Genomic DNA, 21405 nt, shown 5'->3' with positions numbered 1-21405 from the left:
TATTTAGGAAAGTAGTACATTTTATTTTTTGCTATTTGTGTTAACATTTCTAACACAATTAAAAGATACACCATATCTGATTTTCCTGCTCAGGTGGAACCATCTTGGTAACAGCGAAATTTTGCTACAAATGCTATTTGAAATTATTTATAAAGGGAGGAAGATCTCAATTATGGGCCTCTGATTTTAATTTAAGATTGGGGTTTACTATGAGCCAGTTGTGGTTATGTTTTCATTCTAATATATAAGTTATGAAGATGTATTAAGAAATCTTATGTTGGGCCAAGCACTAAGTTTCTTGTGCATCTTCATTTTTTATTTGATTGCCCTCTAAAACTAGACCTCATGATAGAAATGATAGTAAAATGACTCAAACATTATTATTCTATGTACATATATGATTACATGGCCTGTATAATTCTATATTGTGTACAACCAGAAGAATGAGAAGCTGTACTCCATTTATGTATGACGTATCAAAATGCATTACACTGTCATTTATAACTCATTAGAACAAATAAAAATAAATAAAACTAGACCTCATGAGGAAAATTATCCTGGGATAGACCACCCAGTACTTTATGCAAATTAGTGATACAAGCACTAACAAAACATTGTTTGATTCTTGAGATAATTTGGAAAACTAAAGAGGCAATTCAGCCTATCGTAGAATATTTTTAAATGCATAAAAATAGCATTCCTACTCTGTTGTGAGTGCTGAGACCATGCAGATAGAAACAGATCTCTAAGCATGGAGGAAATATAACCTGCCATGAACCTTAGAAGTCTTATAAGGCTAGGTTTTACCTCTTGGAGAAAGTCATGGGTGTAGATATGTGGTTTTTGTTTTGTTTTTGCAGTACTGGGGATTGTACATAGGGCCTCACACATATTAGGCAAGTGCGTAGTGAGCTACATTCCCAGCCCTTGATTTTTTATTTGAGACAGGCACTCTATAAGTTGTCCAGGCTGGCCTCAAACTTGTGATTCTCCTGCCTCAGCCTCCCTAGTAGCTGGGATTAGAAGTGTGTACCACTGTGCTCAACAGACATTTTATTTTTGAAGTCCCTCCCTTTGCATCCATGGAGCTCAGGACTTCCTCTCTTTCTGCCAAAGGTTGTAATTCATTTTTAGGTTCCCCGCCAGTGCTGTGAGTTGAACTCAGGGCCTTACACATTCTAATAATTCTGCTTTTGCTATTGTGTCTCTTCTAATTTGGAAGAATCATGTGATAGTTGTAGCTTTTCCTCATTGTTTTTCTATTCTTGGTTTTGTCTTTTCCTATCTCTCATTTAAAAATTAAAGATTAAGTAGAAGATGATTAACCTTAAAAACCTATATAACATTGTAAAATGGATGCAAATCAGTTGTAACACTCCATGTATGTGTATCTTTCTGTATCAAATCTTATGTATCATCTTTATCAAATTTTAGTACAGATACTTCTAAGGTCTAGCAAAGTCCATTGTCTGTAAAATACCCAAAAGCAGAAGAATCCATGCTGAATTGCAATTCTGAAATTTTAGTATAGGTGCAAAGAATGATTAAAAATGAAGATTAACATTTTTGTTACATGTCACTATTTTGATAGCCAGAATAGGTATGGTAGCAAACTCCCATAATCCTGGTGACTCTGGAGCCTGAGACAGGAGACTTACAAGTTGAAGTTTAGCAAGGCACTAAGAAACTTAGTGATACCCTGTCTCAAAATTAGATAGATAGATAGATAAAATATTTTGATAGCCAGAGGCTGAAAACTTAGTGTTTCATACCAAAAGTATGTGCCTTTAGATATGTAATGGATATTTTTTTTTTTTGAGGTACAAAATGCAGAAGCAAGCCTTCTGTGGTATACTAAAATTTCTTCCTCACACCTGATAGTTTTCTACTTTAAGTCTTGGAAACTTTCTTGAATATTCTGTTGTAGTTTATTTTTCAAGATGGTTTAGAAACAATGCTGTGATTTAAAACTAATACTGTATATTAAAAAATTTACACATTAAATAGAATGCATCAGGCCTTTTACTCCTGAACGATTAGTCTTAACAGCTATTTGTATGAAATGGAAGGCCAGAGTAATTTTGTAGTTTCCTATAATTGAACTCCATAAATAGTTGATTATGTGTTTCTCAGGTTATCTAGCATAGCTTTGTGGTCACTGATATAGTATCATATTTTAGACCTTTCTATTATGGTTGAAAAAGGTAATTCAATGTTTCTTGGAAATCACTACATGTCTTGGTCCATTTTGTGCTACCATAACAATACCTGAGACTGGGTAATTTGTAATGAACAGAAATTTATTTCCTTACTGTTCTGGAGGCTGGAAGCCCAAGATCAAGGCATAGGCATCTGGTGTAGGCCGTGCCTCATCATAGCATGGTACAAGACATCACGCTGGTTAGAAGGGAGAGTTAAATTCAATGTTTATAACAAACCCATTCCCACACAAAATTATATCTTAACACTGTTGCATTAGATATTAAGTTTAAGTGCTGGGACACATTGAAACTATAGCCCTGGCCATTTAATTTTTGAGCATAAGCATTCAGATTTATAACTCTCCTTTCATTTGCAAGCATTGCACAAGATGACACATAGCTTCTAAAACTACTGTAGGCATATGGGATTAAAGAACTAAATAGTGAAAACAGGAAACTGCTGATGGGTCACCCATCTTAAAGACAAGCCTAAAGTATAAACATTGTCACCTCTAGATTATGTCCAGAGAATCCATTGACATTAGTGTAAGAAGCCTGGTATGGTGGTATATGCCTGTAATCTCGGCAGTTCCGTAAACTGAGGCAAGAGGATTGAAAACATGAGGCCAGCCTCAGCAAATTATCAAGATCCTAAGCACCTTAGCAAAAGATCTTGTCTCAAAAAATAGCTGGGGTTGTAACTCAGTGGTAAAGAATCCCAGGGATCAATCCCCAGTTCCACCCTTCAAAAACATTACAGTAGATACTAGGGATTACATGTAATCTTGTGATTTATTTCTCACAGGCTTCCTTTCATCCACTGGTTGAGGTTCCCTAAATTTTCCATTAGGTCCCACCTCCTTATACTGTTATTGAAGTCTCTATCAGTATTCTCTAGCCCCAACCCTGACCCCAAATAAATTGCCATTTCTCTCCTCAATTTATGCTTGCTTCTGTCATCATCCTTCCTCAATCTTTTCAGTACTTTTAGCCTTATCCAGGCATGTTCTGCCTCAAATCCTCTTACTATGGACTTTGATATTGAATAAATATTTCTTTTCTTTTTTGGGGGGTGTGAGTACCAGGGATTGAACTCAGGAGCACTCAACCACTGAGCCACATCCCAGCCCTTTTTATTTTTTGAGACAGGGTCTCACTGAGTTGCTTAGCACCTCATTTTTGCTGAGGCTGGCTTCGAACTTACAATCCTCTTGCCTCAGCCTCGCTCCTGAGCTGCTGGGATTATAGGCATGCTCCATCTTGCCCAGCTAATATTACTTGATTAGCAACTTGTTAACTTTTTTTTTCCTTCTTGAAGCAGTGCATAATTTAAATGAATATGAACTGTTTTTTTCCTCCTCCTTTCCCTGAAAATAAATTCTAACACAACCTGTTTTAGTTTTCTTGTCCACTCCTGAACAAAATTAAAATGTGGAAAATGTTCTTAATTCCTAAGGGAATTAAATTAAAGATGGTGTTTATTATTTTCTTCTGAAATCTATATACCATAATGTCTCATGGATGCCACTCAAAAAAGAGCTCTAGAAGCCACATATGGTAGAACATACCTGTAATCCCAGCAACTTTGGAAGCTGAGATATGAGGATCACCAGTTCAAGGTCAGCCTCTGCAATTTAGCAAGGCCCTGACTCAAAATAAAAAAGGGCATGGCTGTATATCTGGAGTAGAGTGCCCCTGGGTTCAATCCCTTGTACTGGGACTGAAAGGGTAGAGAACCCTATGGGAATTAAATTCTGGTCCTCAGCTTATCTTTCTATAAATTGACTTTTTTTTTTTTTTTTTTTGGCTACAGCCACCCAGGCAAAGTAATATAATTTGTTTCACTCTAGAACTTTTCTCCCCTTTTTTCTTTGAAATGAATCACCTCCAAACTGGCTATGGAAAACCCTTTCTTAATGTTTTTAGTGGTTCACTTCCCTATATATAACCCCCTTTTAAAATAGGGCTTTATCTGGATGCAGTGGCGCACACCTGTAATCCCATCAACTCCAGAGGCTGAGGCAGGAGGCCAGCCTAGGCAGCTTAGGAAGACCCTATCTCAAAATAAAAAGGAGTGGGGATGTAGCTCGGTGATAAAGCGCCCTTGGGTTCAATCACCAGTATCAAAAAGAAAACCTAATTTCTTGAAACAAGCCTTCCAGGTGCTATGGCATCCCCTTGAAGAGTCAGGAGGATCACTTGTGCCCATGCATTTGAGCTTTGGTAACATAGCAATGCCCCATCTCAAACATGAAAAAGAAAAATTAGAAAGAAACAAACCGAAGTCACTCCCAGATTTATAAGAACAAGATTCCAGTAAGGCTGAGAAATATAAACAAGGTTAAAAATTAAAACTAACTTAAGAATGCATTAAGTCAATCTGTGAGGTAGGAGGGGACCAGAAGATCTAGGCAAAAGATTTATCAGTTGTAGTGTTGACACTGGACAAATTAAATAAAGTGCATCATATTTAATCTTCCCTCTACCACTATTTATAGAAATAATTATGAAATCTTTTATTCTGTGCTTTTTCAAATTGTAACGAGATTGATTGTTGGTTATCATGCATTATGTGATGAATATGCATATTTGTCTTTCTTTAAATATATTCAGGATTATATTTAATATTTTATATATGCTCATCTCTATTTTTTCTTCAACACATTTCCAGGTCATATTGAAGTAGTGAAATTACTTGTGGCACATGGAGCTGAAGTGACATGCAAAGATAAGAAGTCTTATACGCCTCTTCATGCAGCATCTTCCAGTGGAATGATCAGTGTAGTCAAGTACCTTCTAGATCTTGGAGTAGATGTAGGTATATAGAGCAATATAAAATAATGGAATATTTTATGAATTTTATTACACTGGCAAACACTTTCAGATTTAAAAATATTTCAGAAGCCAGGCTTGATGAATCATAGCTGTAATCCCAGTAACTCTGGAAGCTGAGACAGAAGGATTGCAACTTCAAGGCCAGCCTCAACAACTAAGCAAGGCCCTAAGCAACTTAGTGATACCCTGACTCCAAATTAAAAAGAGCTGGAGATGTGGTTCAGTGATAAAACAGCTCTGGGTTCATTCTCCAGTACTCCCCCAAAAAAAGATTTCTTACAATATTTGTCATTTAACCAAATGATTGTAGTTCTTTAAACAGTGTATTAATTTATAATCAAGGTAATATGTCAAAGTATGTGGAGGTAAAGTAAATCCCAAAGGTGATTTTCCAGAAGGTTTTCTTTCCATCACGTTTCAAACTCTGTAGCTCCATTTCCTCCAGTTTTGCATAAACCAGCAGGTCAGGCACACTTGGATTATGTGACTAGGTTATTATTAGTCTTATTCACTTAATTAGTCAGATATTCCCTTTTAAATGGCTGTCACAGAACCCATTATAGGATATCAGGTAGGCAGGAAGACAAGAGACTTCTTGCTCACCAAGTTTAAGTGTTGATTAATATATAATTCTCTTTTTTGAGGAAGGGGTACTGCTGTATCAGGGTATATTTAATTTCTAAACTGAGACAACTAATAGTACCTGTAGTTTTCACAAGTGATCCTTTAAACACATATTCTTTAGTCCAAATATGTTTACTCTTATTTTTTATATGGTTAAGACAAACGTGGTTGTTTTTCAAAGCAGCAAATTAGGAGGAAAGAGAAGGCAAGGATCTACTAAAAGGAGGCAGTTTTCAGCTGCAAAAAAAAAAAAAGTAAGTGATATCCTGGTTTGACACTACAGAGTTCATTCAGTGCAATAGAGCTGAAAGGACTGCTAATTTAGGATATAGGGAAACACTTTGCTGAAAACAAGTAAGTATGGAAAATGTGGGATTCAGAAGAGGTTTAAAAAACCAAACATATTTGTGGGCTCTTGGAGAGGGCAAAGTAGAGAAGTTCCATTTCAGCTCAATAGTTCTTAATAGCCCTGTTTCAACAGAGTAACTTAGTGTCTTAAAAGACCCTTAACACAAATAAAGGCAAAATCATTTCTAATCACTTTTAAATTCATCCTAGCACAATTTAGAAGCTTATTTTATTGACAGTAAAACGAACATTTGTAAATTCTGGTGGCAGAATGTTCTTTAGAATAAATGGTCCAACTTGGGATCTTTTAGTGACATATGATCTCTTATTGCATGGTTTTTTTAGTTTCTTAGGAATACTGTAACAAATTACCCTGAATTAAAACTTTACCATGAATGAAACTAATCTCTAAAAATTCTGGGATATAGAAATCCTAATTCAAGGTTTCTGCAAAGTTAGTTCCTTTTGAAGGTTTTGAGAGTGGCAAAATCTACTCTGTTACTTTTTTATTCCTCCAGTTTCTATTACCAGTCATCTCATAAAAGAAAGTATCAAAATTATGACAAACTGGGGCCAACTACATGGTTAGAGGGATGTCTCTCTCTACACAAGTCTGCCTTCACTTCTGACCAACCACAAGTGGTGGTGGGGCTTCTAGAAACATTGAGGTTTAAGGTGAATATAGTGGTACATGCCTGTAATCCTTGCAACTTGGGAGGCGGAGGCAGGAGAATCATGAGTTCATGTCCAGCCTGGGCAACTTAATGAAATTGTCTCAAAATAAAAAATAAAAAGGACTGGGATAGGCTTAATGGTAGAGTGCACCTGGGTTCAATTCCCAGTACCAGAAAATAAACAGATAAATAAATGAAACCATTCAGTGACTAGGATGACACAAAAAAACTCAGTGAAAGTTATTACATTCACAATCATGGTTTATTATACTAGGAAAGTACAAATTAAGAATAGCCAGAGGAAGGGAGACACATAGGACAAAGCTAAGGAGTTTTCTTAAGTTGTCCTCCTCATAGAGTCAGGATGCATTACTTTCCCAGCATCAGTTTATAACAACATACACAAAGTTTTGTCAACTAGGAAAGCTCATCTGAGCTTCATTTTCACAGGTGTTTTTGTTGTTGTTTTGGGGTTATTTTGGATGCTAAGGATTGAACCAAAGAATGCTTTATCACTGAGCCCATCCTTTTTATTATTAATTTAAAAAAAATATTTTATTTGGTTGTTGATGGACCCTTATTTATTTATATGTGGTGCTAAGAATCAAACACAGTGCCTCACACATGCACTCAACCACTGAACCACAACCCCAGCCCCTTTATTTTTAATTTTGAGACGGGGTCTCACTAAGTTGCCAAGGCTGGCCTCAAACTTGCAATCTTCCTGCCTTAGCCTCCTGAGTTGCTAGGACTACAGATGCATGCCAGTGCGTACACTAATTTCTAGTTTTTTAATGGGGCCCCATCATAGGCATGATTAATTTGTTGCCCAAGTGGTTGATTTTAGTCTCCAATTTTGCTGATACCTAATGACCCAAAACCCCCCACCCTGAATCACAGTGTTGGTTTAAATCTGGTATGATCGGCCCCTACCCTAGTATCAAGTGTCAAACCTATTCTGTTTCTTCAACCTAACCTGAGGTATGGGATATGTCACAGATTATCTCCCTAAAGTCAAGGATAGACTAGATCTTTTTTCAATCAAGGTAAAACTTTACTACACAAAAGTTACATAAATGTTAAATTATTGCCCTATTTTATTTATTTGAAATGAATTGGTGGCGGTAGCCACCTGAGTTGGATGGATTATTTCTCATTATTGAGCATTCTTCTGCCTTTTGATAAAAATGTCAACATGTGAAACTGGAATGTATTTACAAGTCTATAACAAAAATAAATAGAATTTCATTTATTTTTAAAAATCCTGATCTCTGTTAGTAACCTTAGTCTTGTCACTGCAAAATGAAAAGCTGAAAATAACATGATACCGAACTGAATATACCTCAGTCTTCAGATTGTTAATTTTTTCATAATTATTAGAGTTAATTTCATATCAAGTCCCTAACTTTGAAGCCTTTTAAAAATAGATTATGCTTTTCATTCTCCTAAAAATATTCCTTTTGGAATCATTCAGTTTTGTCTTGATGTAGACATTTTATATGTATAGACATTGCCTATGTGAATTGCCTATCTCTAAATATACAGAATCCATTTAACACCAAAATGCTTGTTATATTCATTATTTTAAAGGAATTTTAGCACTGTAGATTTCATCTATATTTTTCCTTTTTTTTTTTGCTTTAATAATTTGATGACAACCACACGAAAATTCCTAAAATAGTTCACAATAATGATAGTCATCAAGACTACTTTAACATTTGCACATTTTTTTCCTACCAATAGATGAATGAACCAAATGCCTATGGAAATACACCTCTTCATGTGGCCTGCTATAATGGACAAGATGTTGTCGTTAATGAACTGATAGACTGTGGTGCTAATGTAAATCAAAAGAATGAAAAAGGATTTACTCCTTTGCACTTTGCTGCTGCATCAACACATGGAGCACTGTGTTTAGAACTTTTAGTTGGCAATGGGGCTGATGTCAATATGAAGGTATGAAATAAAATCAGAATCTTTGAGGTATTTCATTTACTAAAACTATCTCTAGCAAATACCATTTAGCAATAAAAACTATCTACTAATAAACTCAAGAACATGGATGAATTTTTAATATATGCTGCCTAAGGTTAGGAATATATATACTGTTTCCATCTATGTAAGGTTCTAGAACACAGGAAATTCCATTTCTGTGGGGTTCCAGAAGCTGTAGTTAAAATATCAGAACAGTTGTTGCTTCTGAGTAGAGGGATCAACTGGGAAAGGGGCATGAAGAAACTTTATGGAATAATGGTAATGTTTTCTATTTTGACAGGATTTTGTATTATATAGATAAGCATTTATCAGAACTCATAAGGTGATAATTTAAGATTTGATACACTTTGTTGTATGGAAATTTTTTCTCAGAAGGAAGAAAAACCCTAAATGTTGACTAGTGATACGCATATTGAGGTGTGTAGATGTGACACATAATGATGTCTGTGATTAACTTTAAAAAGCATCAAAGAATTAAATGGATGGATTGATAATGTGATAAAAAGACATAGTAAATGTTAGTGGCAAAATTCAGATGGTCCATATATGGAAATTTACACTACAATTCTTTAAGATTTTTCACAGTCTTGGGTGGCAGTATCTGTGTTTTACATACAAAGAATAGTTGGTTTTTGACTTTTTGGTCATGATCACGTTCGGTAACAAGCATTTGGATTTTATAAATTTGTCAAAATTTTAGAGCCAAAATATAATTTATGTATTTATTATTAGTTACATATGACAGTACAATAATCTTGACAGTTCACACATTTGAATCAAATGGGGTATAATTTCTTATTTTTCTGATTGTACAGGACCACCAAAAAAAAAAAAAAGTCAACTCTTAATTTACTGTATTTAATTCTGTGAGAAAGCACATGCGACCAAGATTTTGAGCATCACTATTATATGGTACATAATCGTTTTAGATTTTTCCAAGGTACTCTCACTTGTTGCTTGCAGACTATATTTTGTATTAAGAAGAAAAGAAAACCACAGAACCATTTAAGATTATTAAAAATATTTAAGCTTAAAACATGGTTTACAGAAACCCATTTGTTGTGGCGCTTACCTATAATCCCAGCAACTAAGGAGGCTGAGGCAGAAGGATCGCAAGTTTGAGGCCAACCTAGGCAGTTTATTGAGACCCTATATCAAAAAAGAAAAATGTGATTTACGGGGAGTTTTACATAAGTGCAATTTTAGATCCTTTGCTAGGTATGATGGAAAATGTCTTTCAGACTACTGATAGGAAGGGAATCCATTTTTTTACCTAACTTCATTGAGGCCTTTAATGATGGCACTGACTCACTCAGATAGCTGTAGCATCATCAAGCCCACCTATAATTAGATCATTGCTTTACATTGTCTGTTCCCAGCAAATGGATAAAATTTATTCATATCACACCCAAGGAAGGAGAGGCATGAGGTATCAGTAAGAACTTCTATTATGCTTGGAGCTAAGCTATCTTTTAAAAAAAACAAACTAAGCTGGGCATGTTGGTACACAGCTGTGATCCCAGTGACTCTGGAGGCTGATGGATGAGGATTGCAAGTTCAAGCCAGCCTTAACAACTTAGATAGACCCTGTCTCAAAAAATTAAAAAGTAGCTCAATGGTAAAGAGCCCCTAGGTTCAGTCCCCAATACCAAAACAACAAAGAATAAAAAAGGAATAAACATTTAAGGCTTTCAGTTTTTGAACAAACCAATAAGTGACACCTTTTTAATAATTTAACTAATTACTCTAAAATGTTTTGATAAGTTTGAACAGCTTATTATAATTTGAACAATTCTTGGTTTTTTGAATAATTGAGGCCCAGAAAAATAGCTAAGCTTTTTAGAAAAGGAGAATTGGTTTTTTGCCGCTGTCTGGCTGGGCACAAAATAACCGAGCCGCCAGGAGGCACTTGTAGGTTCAAACAGGAACTCCTTTATTTCCCGAACTCCCAGGGATGCCGGCTCTTCTAGGAACACCCCCAAGTGGAAATCCCTCCTCTGGAACTTCACCAACCAATGCGAACTCCCCAGGAATCCCTGCAAGAACTCCTAGCTGGCGCCCCAGGTGGACAGCAGGGGTCTATATACAACTGAATACGCAGCTTAACTTAACCATTATCATCTCAATGGCTTGCTGGAGTCACCTCTCAACCACTTCCTTCTGGCAAAAATGCCATGCTCATCCCAACTTGGCTCTGGCCCTCAACACTTCCCCTCGGCCGCACCCCAGCCCCCTCAAAGATCCAATAATTAGGTTATATCAAAAATTTTTAAAAATCTACATCATCTTAACATTCCTTAGAAACAAAGATTAAAACCAAATTTTGGTCTCTGTGGGACCTGTTTATGATTAAAATGGCTATAGTTAAAATCATCTTTCAGGTTGAACATTAAGTATCATGGAAATAATGGAGGCTTACCAGTATCATTAGGTATTATTCTTGTGCATGGAAGTGTGTGTGTAAGAGAAAGATAAATTGGGGATCAAACCCAGGTGTGCTTTACCACTGAGCTACATCCTCAGCCCTTTTTAAATTCCTTAATTTTGAGATAGGGTCATGCTAAGTTGCCAGGGTTAGCCTTGAACTTGTGTTCCTCCTGCCTTAGTCTCCTGAGTTGCTGGGTTTGCAGGCTTTTCCACTATGCCCAGCTATTATACATTTTTCTATTACATGGTGCTGTCTTTAAATAACAAAGATTAGGCTTCCTGATTTATACACTGACATTTAGGAATGAATATTTAGTATAATTTGATAATGAATCATTGGGTTCATATTACAGTCTACATAGTTAAGTTTAGTATCTGTGATTACATTAAGTGTATATTTTCTTTTGAAATTTGCAATTTGAGTGTCAGTGCCATAAGAGGCCAAGTTATGAAATACTCATAACAATGGTCCTATTTGAAGTTATGTCCTTCATGAATTTGAAAATTCATACATGACAGGGAATTTTTAGCAAAGGGTTAAGATTTATCCTTTAAGTAAATCTGAATGCAACAGCCTATGATGTTAATTTAGAAACAGATTTTATAAAAGTTGCTTTAATGTCTCTGAAGGATGTGTGACATCCTACTAACTGTCCAGTTATTTTATTGCCAAGTTCCAATGAAACACATCTACCATGTTGATGACTTTCCTCTGACAGAAATTGTTGATAGCTCTCCATTTTCAACCAGAAAGAATAAGTATTCATTTCTGAAATCTGTATTTAACTGCATTTGTCAATTAGTATTTATTAAATCATTGATTGACTAAAAGGCCTTGTTCTTAATACCCACATTTTTTTTCTTAAGCACTAGGGTTTGAACCCAGTACCTCACAAATGCTAGGCTGCTAGGCAAGCACTCTTCCACTGAGGCTACATCCTCAGTCCTTTTATTTTTTTATTTTAAGACAAGTTCTCCTTTAGTTGCCCAGGCTAGCCTCAAACATGTGATCTTCCTGCCTCAGCCTTCCACTTTTCTGAGATTATAGATATGCACCTAGTTTAAAATTTTAAAGTTAAACTTTTAACCTAAAATATAAATTTTAAAATTAAATTTTCTAATGTTCATGTTCTCTTTTTTCCCCTCTTCATTTATTCTGTCCCTCCTACGCTAGTCTCCATATTGTTTTTTTTTTCCTTAAGTTGTAGTTCACTAAAAATTGTAATCATTTAATTTATAAAAATTCAGTTTCTAAGGTTTTAAGTCAGTTATTCTACAAGAGTGGAAGAGGTAAATGAGTGGACTTTAAAAGGCAACATAGGTCTGGTTTTTATAAATTTGCTTAACATGAGCCCTTCTGTATTGATTGCTTTCCCCACCCACTCTGTTCTTTAAGAATAAAGTTGAGTCAGCTAAACGGAATACATCAAGTACTTCTTTTAATATTTAAACTTAAAAATTGTAAAATTTGTGGCCTTTTGTTATTACTGGGTTTTGGTCATATTCAATATCAACTCTTAAAATGTTTGTGGGTCTTTCTATTTATTTGCTTTGAGGGGTTAAGTAAAACTCCATGTTGCTTCTTCAGTACAGAGAGAAATAAATATGCCTTCCTAATATGTTAAGGCAGACTTCTTATTTGGTAATGCAAAGCTCTTCTTCCTTTGTATATTTAGAATACTTTTTATGATCAGTATGCAGAAAGTAAAAATATTACTCAAATGGTGCCTGTAGGCTTACAATAAAGGACTCTACCACTTACTAGATCAGACTTGGTTGAGTCCTTTAACCTCAGGGCCTAGTTTACTTTTTCTATAAAATAGGATCAATGGTATCTTTCTAATAGGATTGTGAGGATTAAATGACTGATTTTATATGTATATCTAAGTGTTTTAAAATTGACCTGAAATATACTGATTACTATGTGTATAAATGTTAACTAGTGAGATCATCCCAATTTCATCATTTTATGAATCCTAGGTTTGTTTTAAAATATTTATTTTTATTTACAATCCCTTTATTTTTATTTATTTATTTTTATGTGGTGCTGAGAATCAAACCCAGGGCCTTGCAAGCACCAGGTGAATGCTCTACCACTGAGCCACAATCCCAGCCCTGAATCCTAGTTTTTATTAGAAGTCTTTCTTTGTTTGGTGGTGTTTTTGTTTTTTGTGGGAACCAAAGCTGTAGAACTAGTATCCTATGCCTATAATCATGCCTATAATCTCGGTGGCTAGGGAGACTGAGACAATAGGATTGCAAGTTCAAGGCCAGCCTGTGCAACTCAGCAAGGCCCTGTGCAACTTCTAAGACCCTGTCTCAAAATAAAAAGTAAAGAGGATTACGGATGTGGCTTAGTGGTAAAGTACCTCTAGGTTTAATCCCCAGTACTTCCCTCTCTCTCTTTCTCACATATATACACACACCCCAAATAAAAAGACTGTAGATAAAATTGGCAACATAGGAAACATTTTCAAATAATGAATTAGAATTATTTTATTAAAATGGTTTTGTTTTTTGGTTGTTGTTGTGCGGTTTTTGTTTGTTTGTTTGTTTTGTTTTTTCCTGACTGAAAGAATAACAACTGGGGGGCTGCTGTTATAGCCCAATGGTAGAGCTCAGTGGTGAGCTCAGCACCACATAAAAATAAATAAAGATATTGTGTCCATCTATAGCTTAAAAATTAAAATTTAAAAAAAAAAAACTGACATACTTTAAAACATCAAGTAAATTGGGGTACAACGGATTATGCCTATAATCCCAGCAATGCAGACAGCTGAAGCAAGAGGATTGCAAATTCAAAGCCAGCCTTGGAAACTTAGTGACACCCTATCTCAAAAGAAAAAATGTAAAAGGGATGTGGAGGAAGTAGCTCAGTGGTAGAGGCCTCTGAGTTCAATCTCTATTACCCGAAAGAAAAAGAAAAAAGCTTGAAGTAAAAATGATAATTTTATATTAAAATAAGCATTTATAGTATGTATGGTATATGAAGTTTTCCAAAAAGTATCATATTTACTCTGAACAACAGATCTATGATGAATAGATGTTAGTTATTATCTTCATTTTCAGTTGAGGAAGTGAAGTCTCTAGTAGGAAACTTGTCCAAATTTTTGCTTATGGCAAGTAGCAATGCAAGCATGTATCCTCTCTCCCTCATCCCTTTTCAAATTTCCTCCAGGGTTGAAAATTTTTTTAAGATTACTTGGTTTTAAGATTACTTGGATCACTTGCTTGTATATGTGAAAATTTTATATAAAATTATGGACTTGGGCTGGGTTGTGGCTTGCCTAGCAATTGTGAAGCACTGGGTTTGATTCTCAGCACCACATATAAATAAATAAAAATAAAGGTCCATCAACAACTAAAAAAAATTTTTTTTAATTATAAACTAAAACACCTAGGTTTATGTATTTATGATGTGCTTTCGTAATAGTCCACATGGCATGAGGCTTTCTTGAGGTCTCCATTATAATGGTGTTAGTATAAACCTAGGGCTCTTGTCACATTTCAGTTTCAGTATGTACACAATCATATAATATGCTGGGTATTGCTCAGCAGTTAGAACTACAACACAGTTTCTTTTCTTTATATGTTTTTATTAATCAAAAGATTTTGTTTATTTATTTATTTTTTTGGTACCAGGCATTGAACCTAGGGGTGCTTAACCACTGAGCCACATCCCCAGCCCTTCTTTATTTTTTATTTTGAGACAGATCTTGTGAAGTTGCTTAGTGCCTTGATAAATTGCTAAGGCTGGCTTTAAACTAGTAATTGTCCTACGTCAGTCTCCCAAGCAGCTAGGATTACGGGCATATGCCACTGCACCCAGCCAACCTAAAAGTTTTAGGGGGAAAAAAGAAATTACCTAACTCTGAAGAAAAGTTATTACCTACATCAGGGATTATTTTTCTTCATATTGAGAATGCCTTTAGAATTTCTACAGTGTTCATAACGCACTTGAATCTAATGTATGAAATATGATATGTCAAGAGCTTTTTAATGTTTTGAACAACCAATAAAAAAAAATAGAATTTCTACAGTATATAAATGCGCAACCAGTTTAACGTATTAAGTGATTTGAGAAAATGATTAACAATGTTGATTACAAATAATTATAAACAAATTATTATATATAGTTTTTTAAATGATTTATAGTATCCAAGTTTAATTCCAATATTCACTTTTCCTTTGTCAAGACCCTCCTTCAAGCTAGACATGGTGGCACACATCTGTTATCCTAGTGACTTGGGAGGCTGACATAGGAGGATCATGAGTTCAATGCCAGCCTTGACAGTATAGCAAGACCTTGCCTCAAAATAAAAAACAAAAGGGCCTGTTAAGTGGTGGAGTACCTCTTGGTTCAATCCCCAGTGTGTCAAAAATGATAGGGCTTATGATTTCATAGAATGAAAGCATTGGAACTGTATGAAATTTTGAGTCTTAAACTTAGGAAGCACATCTTGATTGTGTCATTCATGGTTATGTGCCTCAGTTTCCTCACCTATGAAGATTAATATTAAGATCAGATCATATGGACCATATAGAGTTTTTTATAAACTGTGATTATGGAGTTTTTTGTACATTTGTATAGTATGATATTCATGCTTAAAAAATTATTTCATAATTTTGAACAGAACAGCTATTTTTATCTCCATAGGTTTCAACTAAACTTAATGCTTGAGAAATAGTTGTAGAAGATGAAAATGAGGATATTCAAAATAAAACTAAACATTACATATTCTAATAGTATTTTTTAATATAATAATAGTAATTTTTAAAAATTGTTTTTTGTTCAATCATTTCAGAGTAAGGATGGGAAAACCCCTCTGCACATGACTGCCCTCCACGGTAGATTCTCCAGATCACAAACCATTATCCAGAGTGGTAAAAAGTATTTCTGTTTGTTTTTTATTTCTTTATTTTAGTAAAAACATCCACAAAATGAGTGGTATTAATTGTTGTAATCCATAAATTTTTAATATTTGACTTCAGATCTCTTAAAAAATCAAGTTATAGAGTATAAAATGCTATGCATGTGTATCTTTCAGAATTTTAATTTTCTATTTATACATTTTCCATAGCAGTTAGTTTTCATTTTTTTTTTTTTAATCAACATTGCTTGGTAGAAAACTGCCTTTTCCATTACAAGTATTATATATATTAACATATATTATTTTTTTTTGCCTTTTGAATATTTTAAATTTTTAGAATTTTAGTTGATTTTTATGAACTTCTTTCATTTTGTGTTTGACTTTTTTATTAGGCAAGCTAAACTTTTAAATAAAAAACTTTTAGGTATGTTTAAGTCATTATTTCACAAACCATGTTTGAAGGAGCTGTTTAATAGTCCTCAAGATAGAATAAGTACTATAGGTTTTGCTTGTGTTTTTGTTTGTTTTTCTGCTTTTTTATTTTTGGTACTGGGTATTGAACCCAGGGGTATTCTACCACAGAGCTACATCCTCAGCTCTTTTTTTAACTTTTTGAGTCAGAGTCTGGGTAAATTGCTGAGACTGGCCTCAAAGTTGCAGTCCCCCTGCCTCAGCTTCTTAAATTGATAAGATTACAGGTACACACACTCAGCTGGTACTATAGTTTTGTAGGTAAAAACTAGGAACAAATTCATAATCAAAAAATTTTTCGAGCAGTATATACAATCTTCTTAATGGTGCAGAATGTGCACATTGAAGCTATGAAAAATTTTGCTCTAAAGAAGTGTGCTTGATTTTGTTCTAGCATAATGGTTTTTAAATTTTGCTAGACCCTTGAAGTCTTTTGTCAATTTTAAGTATATTAAAATGTTTTTTTTTTCTTTTAATAAGCAGTACTGTAGATTGAATCCAGGATCTTGCACATGCTAGACAAGTATACGACTACTAGGCTACACCTAGCCCTTTATTTTTATTTTATTTTATGATTTTGAGAAAGATTTTTACTAAGTTGCCCAGGCTGACCTCAAACTTGTGATCTTCATGCATTGGCCTCCCAAGTAGCTGGATAGCTGAGTTACAGGTGTGTACCACCATGCTTGGCTTTAAAGTATATTAAAATTTTATGCTCAATTTACAAAACTGCTTCAGCCATAAAACCTGTAACCCCAACTTCCTGACCCAGTAAGTATGGTATGAATAAAATTTAGTTAGAAGTGCTGTATCCATTAGTTTCTACTTAAGAGGTGTTTTATATTACATTGCACGTAATAAGTTGGACTTGATCTTTATATAGTCCAGGGTCTGACATTGTGCCTTTTTTTTTTTTTTTTTTTTACAGGAGCTGTAATTGACTGTGAAGATAAGAATGGAAATACCCCTTTGCACATAGCAGCACGTTATGGCCACGAGCTGCTGATCAACACTCTTATCACAAGTGGTGCTGACACTGCAAAGTAAGTAGTACTTACAGAGGTGTTGATAGCTATCACAGGGAAATACAAAAGGAGGGTGAAGTATAGTTTTCTAAATACTTCAGATGGAAATGTAGATTTTTGTCCTCAGTATTATACTTGAATTTTTCCTTATCCTTTTTATTGCCAGTATGGTATATAAATGTATAAATATAATTTTCTTGTCAAGTCAAGGTAGCATATTTTTTTTTTACATATTTTACATTTCTTTTTCAAACATAACTAATTGCAATTTTGATCAGAGATTTAATTTTTGAGATCTTTATTTTTAGTGTGGAAGTATTTAAGAGACTTGGGGGGAAAAGTTAACAGGTGTGGTGGCACACATCTGTAATCCCAGGGACTTGGGAGTCTGACAAAATTGTACACACTTTTTGTTTTCATCCAAATACTATCTAGATGATTGTTTTCAGACTGTTATGCAGAGCTCATGGATTCCTTGGTTGCTACTACAGTGTGTCCCCTGCTTCCCACTTTAGTCAGATCAGTTCACTTTTATTTATTTTACATAATAAGGTTTCCTGTGAAATTTTACTTGAAAGATGAGATCTTTTGTATGGACCTTGCAGAAATGAATATTGTACTTAAATTAGTGTTTATTATTTCTGTGTATCACATTTATCTATTCCTTAAGAAATTTTCTATCTTCTATACATTTATAAATGGCATGCTGTACATATCTACTGTACATCTTTTTTGCAACTTTTATAAAAAATTCACATTGACTTACTGTGTAAGATATAAATTTGGAGCTGATTGATGTCTCTACCAGTAGCTCTAGTTCTTTTATTTTTGTGGTATTTAATTATTATATGAATGTTTCACACTTTATCCTCCTTACTTGCAAACATAATTTGCTTCCTACTTTTTACTTTTAATAAGTGTGATGAACATTCTTGAACATCTTGCCTTGTGGGAATGGTTTTAAATGGTAGGGCAAAAATGGGAGTTAGTTTTGCTCCCTAAGCTAAAGTCCAGAGACATTTTTGGTTGAGAAGGAAGGTGTTACATCTAGTAAGTATAACCCAGGAACGCTGGTGAACATTCTGAACGTAAAATGTATACTCCAACAATGATAAAGTTTGTAATGACAATAGTGCTGAGGTTAAAAAACCTACTCTAGGAAAAATATAACTATGTGGTAAATTCTACCTATTTTCACACTCTGACCATATTATTCTCCAAAGTCTGGGGAGTTTTGACTCATCTGGTATCTTTTATTTAAGTAGTCTGTATGTAATTTATTTAAATGATTATATTTTTCTTGTGTTGTAATTAATGTATTATTCTGTTAACTTTAGGCGTGGCATACATGGAATGTTCCCCCTTCACTTGGCAGCCTTAAGTGGTTTTTCAGATTGCTGCAGGAAACTTCTTTCTTCAGGTAAATGGAGCCTTCACAGACCAATTCTTTTGTTTTTCTGTGGGTTTTTTCCCTCCCTTCCTAGTGTTAAGACAATGTCTTTATCTTTTTTTTTTAATTACTTATAAATAGATCCAAGTATAGATTACTCATTAATACCTCTTAGATGTTTGACTGTTCAGTTTTTTTGTTTGTTTTTTTGGTGCATTATAATTATACATAATAGAGGAATTCATTGTTCCATATTCATACATGCACATAATTTGATCAGTCATAGTTCCCAGTACCTTCCCTTTGCTGCTCCTCTTCTTTGCCCCATTTTCTTGCTCTACTGACCTTCTTTCTAGTAGTAGTAGTAGTACTTGTAACAGTACCAATATTAATGTTCTTACTTCAATTAGTGTATTATAGTTTTATATAGATGTGTACATACACAGAATTCATTTTGTTATATTCATACATAAACATAGTATAATTTTAAAACTTGATTTTTCTCATCAGCTAGAGAAAATATTTTATTTTTATAATTGTTTCCTCTTCTTTTTTAGCTGGAGTGGGGTATGGGATATTTTTAGATATTTCTTCTGTTCATTAGATGGCAGTCTTCTTGGATTGTCCTTTAATAACTGGAAGCAAAAAATCTTTATTTGTATGTCTTATTGGTCTTGACTTCCATTTCAAGAAACAAGTATGTTCTGTGATCTGATGAAATTATTTATGCAGTATATAATTAGTAGTTTAAATTCTAATAGTCTGTTTGAAACAAAACAGGATCTGGGTGCTATGTCTTACGCATGTAATACCAGCTTCTCAGGAGGCTGAGGCAGGAGGATCACAAGTTCAAGGCCAGCTTGGGCAACTTTAGTGAGACCCTGTATCAAAAAGGAAAAAACAAAACCAAGATGATAGATTTCTAAGTTATTACTACCAATTTATGATTCTTATTAAGTGCTTTCAATTATTAAATACATAATGATAATAAAATACTAAATAGTATCTCTTAGCAGTAATAATGTACAGGTAACAAACACTTATTGCTCTTTGAAAAAGCCTTATGATTTCCCCTTTAAAGAACATAGTTCGGGCCTGGGGTTATGGCTCAGTGGTAGAGCATTTACCTAGCATGTGCGAGGCCCTGGGTTCGATCCTCAGCACCACATGAAAATAAATAAATAAAATAAAAGGTATTGTGTCCAACTACAACTAAAAAATAAGTATTAAAAAAAATAATATAGTTCAATATATTTTAGTATGTTGGATAACCATCATAACAAGCCATTTTTAAAAATCTTCAATCCCTTGTTAAAAATAAAAAAGGAACATTAGCAATTATTCTCCATTTTTGCCCTCCCCTATCCCTAAGTAACCACTAATCTACTTTCTATGTCTTTAAATTTGCCCATTTTAAATAGTTCATAGAATGGAATCACTGTGTTCATAAGGGTCATCTTTGTGTCATTATCAGTATCTTTTTATTGCTGAATAATATTCCATGGTATCCTGTGGCCTTTTTAGAAGTCTGAGTTGTTTGTTTGAGATAGGATCTTGCTAAATAGCCAAGGCTGACCTCAAACTTCTGAAAAGTGATCCTCCTGCCTCAGTCTCCTACATAGCTAGGAGACTAACAGTTCATGACACCATGCCTGGTATGGCCTTTTAAAAAGAACACTCTAATATTTGTTTTGAAACACCAATCTAATACTGGTAAATTTTTTTTGGTAATATTGTACATTATTAAAAATATTTTCATTCATTTGTTCATATTCAGAACTCATAGTTTTTATTTAGGATTGGAGGAAAAGTTATGATTCTTGACATTTCTTGATATAATACTTTAAAGTAACACATCTATAATATTATATAATCGATAAAACATACATTCTTACAGGATTTGAAATCGATACCCCAGATGATTTTGGCAGGACTTGTCTACATGCAGCTGCAGCTGGAGGGTATGTAAATACTATTTTTATTTCTTTAAAAAAAAATAGGAGGGGAGGCTGGGAGTATATATAATATAGCTCAGTAGTAGAGCACATGCTTCTTGGAATGTGTGAGGTCCTAGGTTTGATCCCCAGCACAATGACAATGACAAAGAAAGCTGGTCATGGCAGTTTTTCTTGTTTTTGTTCCTCTTACTTATTTCTGGGTCACCAAAAAAATAAGAAAACGTAAAAGGAATGATTGGGGGGGAGTCCTGAGTGCAGTGGTACATGCATGTAATCCCATCAACTCTGGAGACCAAGGCAGGAGGATTTCAAGTTAAAGGTCAGCCTAGGAAATTTAGCAAGGTCCTATCTCAAAATAAAGAAAAGGGACTGAGGATTTAACAGTGGTGGAGTGCACCTAGATTCAGTCCCCAGTAACACACACACACACACACACACACACACACACATATAAAGGAAGTCCAAAGTAGCAGAAATCGCTTGCGCGCCCCCCACCCCCAATCCTCTCTTACCTAAGTCATAGATTTTAACTGGGGGAAGGAGAGAAAGCCTACAAAAGGAAGTATATATATATTTTTTTAAGTGA

At 34.5% G+C, this 21405-nt stretch overlaps 1 protein-coding gene across 9 annotated transcripts in view; it reads left to right on the top strand.

Annotated features, from left to right (window-relative positions):
* The window catches only part of Ankrd28 (ankyrin repeat domain 28), a 202538-nt gene that overhangs the window by 112211 nt on the left and 68922 nt on the right, over positions 1–21405 (top strand). For all 9 annotated transcript variants that reach the window (XR_011709138.1, XM_071619265.1, XM_071619273.1 and 6 more), the window contains 6 exons: positions 4873–5015; positions 8426–8638; positions 15910–15988; positions 17375–17489; positions 18809–18891; positions 20759–20822. Coding sequence is in view for 8 of the 9 variants with exons in the window: in XM_071619265.1 (XP_071475366.1) it covers positions 4873–5015; positions 8426–8638; positions 15910–15988; positions 17375–17489; positions 18809–18891; positions 20759–20822 (697 nt within the window). In the remaining variant the exon portion in view is untranslated. The remainder of the gene's footprint in view (positions 1–4872; positions 5016–8425; positions 8639–15909; positions 15989–17374; positions 17490–18808; positions 18892–20758; positions 20823–21405) is intronic.

The sequence above is a fragment of the Marmota flaviventris genome, chromosome 1, assembly GCF_047511675.1.
Source record: "Marmota flaviventris isolate mMarFla1 chromosome 1, mMarFla1.hap1, whole genome shotgun sequence".
Taxonomy (NCBI): domain Eukaryota; kingdom Metazoa; phylum Chordata; class Mammalia; order Rodentia; family Sciuridae; genus Marmota; species Marmota flaviventris.
The sequence above is the reverse complement of the archived record's forward strand: the minus strand, read 5'-3'. Positions and strand labels throughout refer to the sequence as shown.